At 42.9% G+C, this 10,884-nt stretch overlaps 1 protein-coding gene across 1 annotated transcript; it reads left to right on the top strand.

The window, feature by feature from the left end:
• Window positions 1-1,364: 1,364 nt before the first annotated feature.
• LOC129627995 (interstitial collagenase) lies at window positions 1,365-10,606 on the top strand. The gene is made up of 10 exons (XM_055547414.1): window positions 1,365-1,541; window positions 2,259-2,503; window positions 2,597-2,745; window positions 2,988-3,113; window positions 4,051-4,206; window positions 4,339-4,456; window positions 7,016-7,149; window positions 8,958-9,120; window positions 9,614-9,717; window positions 9,894-10,606. Exons 1-10 carry the CDS (start codon window positions 1,437-1,439, stop codon window positions 10,001-10,003), a joined length of 1,410 nt encoding a protein of 469 aa, XP_055403389.1. The 5' UTR covers window positions 1,365-1,436; the 3' UTR covers window positions 10,004-10,606.
• The last annotated feature ends 278 nt before the right edge of the window (window positions 10,607-10,884 follow it).

Genomic DNA, 10,884 nt, shown 5'->3' on the forward strand with positions numbered 1-10,884 from the left:
AATACATTACTACTTGAATGAGTGCATGCATAAAGAAGAAATAATTGCTTCCTATCCCCAAGGAGCAGACATGTGCTCACACTGAGGGGAATGAGGATGATTAAAATAAGATCTCAGACTCACACTTGATCGTCTACAAGCCTCTGGCTCACCTAATGGGCCTGACAGTTTTCAGAGAAGGATTCCACTCGTCCCGTGATTCTGCTGGACAGTGTCTACACCCGGTAGGGAGTTACCACATACCCCACCCATGGAAGGGGGTCTTCTCAGCCCAGATTCTCAAATTCTGGGCCTGAATGAAGATTAAGGGACACTATAGCGCTATGAAATAGTGTACAAGGCAGTTTAGCAAAGGTGGAAAGAAACCCTGCTGAACCCAGAAGAAAAAGTGAGTGTTAATTCATGTCCGATTCTTTGTGACCCCGTAGACTGTAGCCTGCCAGGCTCCTTTGTACATGAGATTCTCCAAGCAAGAATGCTGGAGTAGGTAGCCATTCTCTCCTCCAAGGAATCTTCCTGACCCAGAGATGGAATCTGGGTCTCCTGCATCACAGGCAGATTCTTTACCATCTGGGCCACTAGGGAACCCAGGAGAGCCACCCACAAATGAGTGCCTGTCTGTGCAGGTGCTGAGCAGCCGTAGGGCATACATGTCAGCAGTTTTGCCCTTTGCTTGGAAAGCAAGGTGTGTGTGTACCCAGAGCACTTTATGACCAGCAGAATCAAGTAGCAAAGCCTGCTATTTTTTTTTTTTTAAGTCCGTGACGTACTCTGTGATCTGTGTATATAAGAAGGTGAGGTATAGAACAGCCTTGTGGACTCTGTGGGAGAGGGAGAGGGTGGGAAGATTTGGGAGAATGGCATTGAAACATGTATAATATCATGTATGAAACGAGTCGCCAGTCCAGGTTCGATGCACGATACTGGATGCTTGGGGCTGGTGCACTGGGACGACCCAGAGGGATGGTATGGGGAGGCAGGAGGGTTCAGGATGGGGAACACACGTATACCTGTGGCGGATTCATTTCAATATTTGGCAAAACTAATACAATATTGTAAAGTTTAAAAATAAAATAAAATTATTAAAAAATAATAATAATAATTAAAAAAAGAAGGTCTCTCTCAAACAGGATAGAAATGAATTGGAGAAAACAATTGTTTACGTGGTGGATATGTCTCCTTTGCCCACGTCCTGTTTGATAGTAATGAAGATTGCAACACCAAACGACCCCAGATATTCTGCTTGGAGTCACCATTCGTGATGATTGCTCATAGCTAATCAAAGGATGTTATGAAATGTGAGTCAGACAGCCGCTGGCTTCCTGGAAGTTCCAGAACCTGTATATAAAGAGGGAGCTTCCTAGTTGAGACACTGGAGCAGCAGAGAGGTAGGAGCTATCAGATTCCTTAAGCTGAGAAGGAAGACAGAGACCAACATGCCCAGACTGCCTCTGCTGCTGCTGCTACTCTGGGGCGCGGGGTCCCACGGCTTCCCAGCAGCGACTTCAGAAACACAGGAACAAGATGTGGAGACGGTGAAGGTAAATGCTCAACTTCACATGCCTAAGACGCAAAAGCCTTATTTGTGTTTTTCCACAATATAACAGAATAGTATCAGTATGCAGTTCTGCTGGTGATTTAGTAACTAAGTCGTGTCCAGCTCTTTGTGACCCCATGGACTGGAGCCCACCAGGCTCCTCTGTCCATGGGCTTCCCCCAGTGAGCATACTGACATGGGTTGCCATTCTCTTCCCCAGGGGATATTCCTGACCCAGGAATCAAATCCAGGTCTCCCGCATTGCAGGTGGACTCCTGCATGGTGGGCAGATTCCTGCATTGCAGGTGGATTCTTTACTGTCTGAGCTATGAGGGAAGCCCCCAGTAATAGTATAATAGAGTTTATTTAAGGATGCATTTCCTACAAAGAGAGATTTTTTCCAGAAAGGGTATTCTCCCCCAAAATGTATCTAGCTGTGCATAGACTCTCATTTTCCAGTTAAAAGTGATAGGGAACTAAAGGAATAATATACAAATATGTCTCTATAAAATTGTAATTCTGACTTCATAGTAAATAGTGGTAGGAAGAGTTCTACTCCAAAATGAGTTTCCACCAACAATAAGGATAATAAGGACCATGCAACCTAAGTGGAACCTTTAAAAGTAGTGTTTTGTGTCAGGTATGACAGTATAAACCATCAGTATTTAGTAAAATTGGAGGATTTCTCATTCAGTCTTTCGATAATTTTATCTTTCATCAGAAATACCTGGAAAACTACTACAACCTGAACAGTGATGGGAAGAAAGTTGAAAGGCAGAGAAACGGTGGCCTCGTAATTGAAAAGCTAAAGCAAATGCAGAAATTCTTTGGGCTTAGAGTGACCGGGAAACCAGATGCTGAAACCCTGAATGTGATGAAGCAGCCCAGATGTGGGGTGCCCGACGTGGCTCCGTTTGTTCTTACTCCAGGAAATCCTCGTTGGGAGAACACAAACCTGACCTACAGGTAATCAGATTGAGCACCAGAGTGGGAGCGCTTTTTCCCATCAGAGCCATGAGAAATGAAATCTGATGTGTCTGTCTTTTATTCCACTTGAAGGATTGAAAATTACACCCCAGACCTGTCAAGAGCAGATGTGGACCAAGCCATTGCGAAAGCCTTTCAACTCTGGAGCAATGTCACACCCTTGACCTTCACCAAGGTCTCTGAGGGTCAAGCGGACATAATGATATCCTTTGTCAGGGGAGGTAAGCTCTTTTTGTAGCATGAAAGTATTCTTACCTTAACTTCCCCTTGCCCTTGAATCTCTTCAGCTTTGCAGATAGATTTCCTTGTTTAAAAAAGAGTGTTGATTTTACAGACTTAAGAAGGAAACAAGATCTCGTTTGCTGAAAATCTGCTGGCCTCTTAGCAAAGTTAATGCTTTACTGTCCTGGGTTAAGCTAAATAAGAATCTAGAGAAACATCTGATGAATTCTGTTTCTTGCAGATCATCGTGACAACTCTCCCTTTGATGGACCTGGTGGAAACCTTGCTCATGCTTTTCAACCAGGGGCAGGTATCGGAGGAGACGCTCATTTTGATGATGATGAATGGTGGACCAACAATTTCCAAGGTAAGTCAGCTTGTCTTGCCTCTCTCAACCCTCCCCCCTCCTCCCACCTTCTCAGTTCATTGTAATATTGGTTGATTTAACTGAAAGAATGTGCTAATAGAAATAGGTACTTTGCTGCTACCACTTAGAAAATTAACAACACATTTAGAAACTATAAGAGAATTACTTCTGTTAGTAAGACCATCTTACTGGTTACAAATGGGCTACTCTGAAATTTCTATTGAGAAAGTGTTGAAAATATTAATGTTTTCCTTGTGGGCATCTACACAGAATCTTTTTTTCCTGGAAACACACCAAAGTGTAACAATGTTATTAAGATATCTAGAAATTAAGGGAGAAGATACTATATATTTTTTCTAAAATTTCCAGCATTACGCATCTATCAGTCTATAAATAGGAAAAAAATTGTGTTTATAGAAGAATATTGCTTCTCCATGAAATTATATATGCCATATAACCACTGACAAGATTGACTACTCTGTGCTAGAGCCTTGGTTGGCTGAATTTGCTCTTTAATTGTAATCATAGAATTCAAGTTTTAACCAATCTCTTCACTGGCTCCCAGATAGCTCAGTGGTAAAGAACCCGCCTGCGAAATACAGGAGACTTGGGTTTGATCCTTGGGTCATGGAGATCCCTGGAGAAGGAAATGGGAACCCACTCCAGTATTCTTGCCTGGGAAATCGCATGGACAGGGGAGCCTAGCAAGCTGCAGTCCATGGGGATGCAAAGACTCAGACATGCCTGAGCATGTAATCGCTTCACTATTAATGAATGCATCCTTCTCACCTTTCAGAAAAAAAAATTATATACTTCAAAAAGCTACTGATAAAATAAGAACATTAATCCTTGTACAGTTGTAGATTACTTCTTACTTAAATGTCTCAAAACTGAAAACATTTCAATTAATTGCAAATGGGTTTATTGTCCCTTTTAGATTATAACTTGTATCGGGTGGCAGCTCATGAATTTGGCCATTCCCTTGGACTTGCTCATTCTACTGACATTGGGGCTCTGATGTACCCCAGTTACATCTTCAGTGGCGATGTTCAGCTTTCTCAGGATGACATTGATGGGATCCAGGCCATCTATGGTGGGTATAAAGACAAACAGCATAGACAAGTGATCCTTAAAACATCCATTGTCTATCTTTTAAGAAGCCTTCATTGGTTATGTAGTTTTCCAAAGCCAGGCAGAACTAACTTCAGATCTCTTGTTCCTTTAGGACATTCCCAAAATCCCACTCAGCCAGTCGGCCCACAAACCCCAGAAGTGTGTGATAGCAAGCTAACTTTTGATGCCATAACTACAATTCGGGGAGAAGTGATGTTCTTCAAAGACCGGTAAGACAACAGTTCTTCTTTGCATTTTGTATTTGTAAGAATAATAGGACTCACTACTATGGGGCTATATGGGCTACTACTATGCTTCACATATTATTTATTACATTTGTTTATATACATAATTATAGTTATAATTAAGTATAAACAATAGCTTGCTCTTGCACAACATAATGAATTTTTAACAACTTTTTTCCCAGCATGTATTCTGTCACTTGATTCTCAGAAAACTTACCACTGACGTAGCAAATCAATAAATATAATTCCATTTTACAGATCAGTAAAGCAGAGAAGGCAATGGCACCCCACTCCAGTACTCTTGCCTGGAAAATCCCATGGATGGAGGAGCCTGGAAGGCTGCAGTCCATGGGGTCACTGAGGGTCGGACATGACTGAGCAACTTCCCTTTCACTTTTCACTTTCATGCATTGGAGAAGGAAATGGCAACCCACTCCAGTGTTCTTGCCTGGAGAATCCCAGGGATGGGGGAGCCTGGTGGGCTGCCGTTTATGGGGTCACACAGAGTCGGACATGACTGAAATGACTTAGCAAAGCAGAGAAAAGGAAAGAGATCCTCAGGGTACCGAGTTCACTGGCAGCAGAGCAGTAATCGGTCTTCTGAACTCTGCTTCAGGCCTCTTCCCGTTTTTGTCACTCTTTGGGATGGTTAAGTACATCAGAATTTTGTTAGGAGAAATTGGTCCTTTTCACAGCACTATCGTGCTGATGAGGGTTGTGTAGACCCCTTTGAAGTATCATCTTGGAAAAGACAGCCTTTCCAAAGCCTGTGGTCATAACAAGTCTCTGTGCCCCCAACACTGGGAGGAGGCAAAGACATGTAGGCGCAGGGAGACCCCCAGAAGTTCATGAGGTCCCGGAGGGGGTGGGGAATGGATGGTCACAGTGAGTTTCCGTCCTCAGAGGAGGGTCCCAGAGCTCCCTAGGTAGCATGAGACCTCGAGAAGTCTAGGGTCCCCTTGCGTGCAAGAAGTAGGGCTGCTCTGCATACAGTTCTGACTCCTAAAGGACCAGGAAAATAGTAACAGTCTTCTTCTGAACGGCACAGCCCAGCAAGCATAGAAAGTAGGGGTGCTTTAAAAGGCTAGCTTCTCCCTGCTCTCCTCTTGGAGTGCTGTTCTACTGGGTCACAGTCATAGCTGCCCCAGAAGGCAGGAGAGTCAGCTCCTCCTGCTTCCCAGCCTCTGCTTTACTATCTCGAGTTTAAGAGATAAGGACGGATATACGCAGCGGGTGGCTCAGTGCTGGGGAGTGCTAGGAAAGATACGGCTTTCAAGGAAAGCTCTCAGTACATCAGGACAGCTCATCAAAGCAAGTACTTGAGGGATGACCCCGAAGAACAGAGCCGAGTCTAAGGTCCGCAAGACCTGAGAGGACACTGAGGTCATTTAGACGTCACCAAGTCGTGGAGACACGGACGGCAGGAAACTGACCGCGACTGGCCTGCCCCAGGTCTCACAGGCAGGCAGAGGCCACTGGATCAGAAGGCCAGAGTCTGCCCTGCGGATCCACACGACAGTTTATGCTTTGTCTTTACCCCAGTCCCTGTGGACCGTAGAGTCAACTTTGTCATTAACAAATAATAGGCAGAGCCGGACACGACTGAAGTGACTTAGCACAAGAGGGACTGTAGAACCCACTTTGTGAACTGCCGGTCACAGGAGCACACAGGGAGTGGCTAGGGTTTAAACTACCCTTTGCCTCTTATCAGTCGCATGGCCTTGGACACATCCCTCTGCCCCCCGAACTCATTTTCTAATCCGTGAGATGGAAGTAATCTCTTACAGGATTTCTGTGAGGTAGGGCATGAAGTAGGTAGAGTTTGTTCGATATGCAGAATGCTAGTGTTGTGTCCTAGCCAGTGCCATTGGAGAATTTTGCAAGCTGGTTGTTAAACAGCATTATTAAACGTTTAATTATATCAATTTAAAATTATATTTAAACCAAAGGCACTAAAAATAATTATAACTCATCCCTTTTTGTGTGTGTGTGGGGGGGTATGTGTGTGCGTGTGTGTTAGTCCCTCAGTCATGTCCAGCTCTGTGACCCCATGGACTGTAGCCCTCGCCTACCAGGCTCCTCTGTCTATGGAATTCTCCAGGCAAGAATACTGGAGTGGGTAGCCATTCCTTTCTCCAGGGGATCTTTCCAGCCTAGGGATCAAACTCAGGTCTCCTCCGTTGCAGATAGATTCTTTACCGTCTGAGCCACCAGGGAAGGCCCCATCCCTTTGCATCCCTTTGCATCCCTTTGCAATTATTTTGCTATATATTTCTATTTATTTATATTCCTGAGATGGCTTGTGCCTGTATGGGGGAAATACTATACAGTTAGGTACCACTGCAAATGTCTTGAAATCTGCAGTGGTTGGAGTTTCCACCAAGAAAGTAAGCAAAGGCTACAGACCAGAGCTCCTGTCCACCTCCACTTTGGAGAGCCACATGTGGAACACTAGCCCACAGGCCACCAGTGCCCCTAGAAGGGCCTGGATGGCACCAGAACGTGCTATGTATTTGATCAAAGCCTTTTTTTTTTTCAAATTAGGTTCTACATGCGCACAAATCCCTTGTACCCAGAAGTGGAGCTCAATTTCATTTCTGTTTTCTGGCCACGTCTCCCAAATGGACTTCAAGCTGCTTATGAGGTTGCCGACAGGGATGAGGTCCGGTTTTTCAAAGGTAATACTTCCAATTTTTGTTGTTCTTTAGTCACCAAGTCATGTCTGACTCTTTTGCAACCCCATGGATTGTAGTCTGCTGGGCTCCTCTGTCCAATTAGCTCTCAGTTTTTACCAGCTGGGGCTTCCCTGGTGGCTCAGAGGGTAAAGCATTCGCCTGCAATGCGGGAGACCCAGGTTCCATCCCTGGGTGGGAAGATCCCCTGGAGAAGCGAATGGCAGCCCACACAGTATTCTTGCCTGGAAAATCCCATGGGCAGAGGAGCCTGGTGGGCTACAGTCCACTTGGTCACAGAGTCGGACATGACTGAGCGACTTCACTTTCACTTTTTACCAATTAAGTTTTCTTCTGCTTTGGGTTCATGTATGAGATTACTACCGACTTTCTTTCCATGGACTTTTGACAAACTGAGCAGTCAGACCATGTCAGTGGGAGTCCATCCCCTTAGCTAAGAATTAGAGTGCATTTCTAAGGGAAAAAATTTGATACACAGATTTCCTGGCTTGTTTGTGAATCTGGACTTACGAAAGGATTTTCTATGCAAACTATGTATTTTAAATCCTCTCCACCTCCCTGGGGTGTCCAGGAATAAACCTGAGACGAACATTGGAGTCGCTTGGTTTCCTAGAGCCTGTTTTCCACAAGTTGCTGTCCCAGGTCTGTGAGAATCACAGAATGTCACTTAGCATAAGGCCCACAAAGTCCATCTATGTCGTCAGATCCTACTCCAGACCTTCTTGAATGTTACCAAGATTCCCAGGCAATTCATATGTACTTTAAAGTGTGAAAAGTCCTTAATTACCATGAATTGAATGAGGCAAACTTTTTGATTCTATCAGAATAAAACCCCAATCCAATGATCAGCTCCTTACTTTGACAACACTATGCCAAGTAACAGTTTTCTGCAAATATATGTTTGGCATAGTTATAGACAAACATTAAGACACCCGACCCAGTAATCCTCTCAAGGCAAAGAACTGAAAACAATTCAGATGGGCAATAAACTTTGAAATGAGCTTTCTAGCTCTTTTATAATGAAAATAAATAGGATTTTAGATACACAAAGTTTCAAACTGTCCCCCCTCCCCTCCCCGAGGGATAAATAAGAATATTTGTGCAATGAGAACAATGCTGGCTTCAAGATGTAAGACCAGTTTTATTTGACTTGGGGTTTACTAAGTATTGGAGAAGGAAAAGGCTACCCACTCCAGTATTCTGAGGTGGAGAATTCCATGGACTCTATAGTCCATGGGGTCACAAAAAGTCAGACACGACTGAGCAGCTTTCACTTCACTTACGGAGTGAAACATGCAGAATCTGGACACAGCCTAAATTTCAGGATTTGGAACCGTCTTCTAGTTAGATGTAATGATTTCTACCCAGGGTCGCAAGTCATTACAGACTGTGAGTCATTACAACCCTCTGGCCTTTAGGATACCTTGGGGTGAACTTCTGCAGCCTGTGGGCAACCTGGAGAAGCAAAGATTTCTATCCCTGTGGTGGCATGATGAACTCTTTAGTCGTTTGAACTTTGGAAAGAGGTCCCCAGCTCCATAAACCAGTCATTCCCAAAGCTCGCTACAGATTAGAATCATCCAGGAAAATGAACTTAAATATACTAATTTAATTGGTCTGGGGTAGGATATCAGCATCAGTATTCAGAAAAAACACAAAAATCTCCCTAAATGATTCTGATGTGCAGTGGGGACACTGCCCTCGCACGTGAGAGTAAGCATTTAGCTGGAGATCTGCTTCCTGTCTACTGGTGCCCTTGGCAAGGGTTTTCATCCCGGTTTCTTGATTGGCAGGTAACAAGTACTGGGCGGTTAAGGGGCAGGATGTGCTCCGCGGATACCCCAGGGACATCTACAGAACCTTTGGCTTTCCGAGAACGGTGAAGAGTATCGATGCTGCTGTTTCTGAGGAAGATACTGGGAAAACATACTTCTTTGTTGCCAACAAATGCTGGAGGTAAAGACTGGGTGCAGAACATGGGAGGACAGCTGTCCTTTCTACGTAGAAGTTACTAGATTGACTCATTTAAGACACGAGTCTCATATTGCCTTGGCTGGCTGCCTTTGCTGTGAATAGCAGTAGCTTTTCTAGTTGCAAAGTCCATTGACCAGTAATGATCATATCTGTCCTAGAAATCCAGGAAGAACGTGAGCCTGAATTGAGAAAGATAATGTGAAGAGAAGGGCATTCATCTTCATAGAACTGCTGCAGCCACCAGGAACTTATCTTTCACCTCATTCGACATTAATGGCACCCACTGGAGAAGTTAGAATTAGATGTTATAATTCAGAGGGACCTTTTAAATTTTCTAGTCCACCCAGAATCCTACTCACCTCATCTCACCTCCTATTTTATACATAATCTGTGAAAAAGTTTTTATTACATTCTTGCTGATGAATTCCTATACCTTTAACAAATAGTTCTGACATTCCAATTATTTTTTGACCAGGTATGATGAATATAAACAGTCCATGGATGCAGGTTATCCCAAAATGATAGCAGAAGAGTTTCCTGGAATTGGCAACAAAGTTGATGCTGTTTTCCAGAAAGGTGGTAAGTGAGTTTATATACTCCTCTCTTTTGTTGCCACAGAATATCATCAGTCTTGTTATTTAGAACAGAAAATACCAAAAATATTTATTCTTATAAATGACTTTGATTTTTTAATAATTCAGATTAAACCTAGAAATCATTTGTATAATATAATGTCTCCTTTGTTTTACTTCTAGGATTTTTCTATTTCTTCCATGGAAAAAGGCAATACAAATTTGATCCCAAAACTAAGAGAATTTTGACTCTTCTAAAAGCTAATAGCTGGTTCAACTGCAGAAAAAATTGACCAATGTTTACAAGGTTAAACAGAAAAGTATGTTGTACAAGTCTAGGGAAGGTGTTTCCTGAAGAGCCTTCTGTTGTGTTAGTCACTCAGTTGTGTCTGACTCTTTGTGACCCCACGGACTGTAACCCACCAGGCTCCTTTGTCCATGGATTCTCCAGGCAAGAATACTGGAGTGGGTTGCCATCTCCTTCTCCATGAAGAGCCATGTATTTAAATAAAATAAAGTTATTAAGTATAATCTTATTTTAAAGTATAATCTTATTTATACCTCATTCAGCATTTTTTTATGATTTAGAATGTAATTTTTATATACTATATACTACTGTAATTTAGTTCCCCAAATGAGGCCTAACTAAGGTCAGGGTTATAGTTTATGGATTCATATGGGCCAGTTTTACAATGAGAGAAACTCTTCTGCAAAATATGAGACTCTGACATTGATAGTGGAAAACACTCTCAGTGATGTCTTCTCTCAAGAGAGAGAGAGACGAGATATGAGCCTTCACCATAGAAAACAATTCAAGAACGTATGAGCAACCATTACTACCATCCTGATACGCAAGGGACAACTTTGTTATAAAGTGTTTTACGTTTGAAATAAAGCCATCCCTGTCTCTACTGTTTCTTAAACTTTCTATTATATTATGTTATTATTTCTGATTTTAAAGTCACTCAGATATTTTCAAATTTGAGATAATAATTAGACAACTATGCAATATATTCATGTGTGAAATGAGAATAGATGAAAAGTTCAGATATTCTCCCTTCTCATGGAATTTACATCATACAGAAGGGGGCAGAATCTATTTTCCATGCCCTTATAAGGGTTCCAAACTTGGTTTTTGGTAAGCTCAGTGACATCATGGCAGTGCTTTCTAAGG

The sequence above is a fragment of the Bubalus kerabau genome, chromosome 15 (genome assembly GCF_029407905.1).
Source record: "Bubalus kerabau isolate K-KA32 ecotype Philippines breed swamp buffalo chromosome 15, PCC_UOA_SB_1v2, whole genome shotgun sequence".
NCBI classification, from domain to species: domain Eukaryota; kingdom Metazoa; phylum Chordata; class Mammalia; order Artiodactyla; family Bovidae; genus Bubalus; species Bubalus kerabau.

What these genes read in the sequence shown, in the direction of transcription:
- LOC129627995 (XM_055547414.1), top strand. Translation starts at nt 1,437, where the DNA reads ATGCCCAGACTGCCTCTGCTGCTGCTGCTACTCTGGGGCGCGGGGTCC. An exon ending in GTTGCCAACAAATGCTGGAG is followed by an intron (nt 9,121 to 9,613) that starts GTAAAGACTGGG and finishes TTTTTTGACCAG; the next exon opens with GTATGATGAATATAAACAGT. An exon ending in TGCTGTTTTCCAGAAAGGTG is followed by an intron (nt 9,718 to 9,893) that starts GTAAGTGAGTTT and finishes TTTTACTTCTAG; the next exon opens with GATTTTTCTATTTCTTCCAT.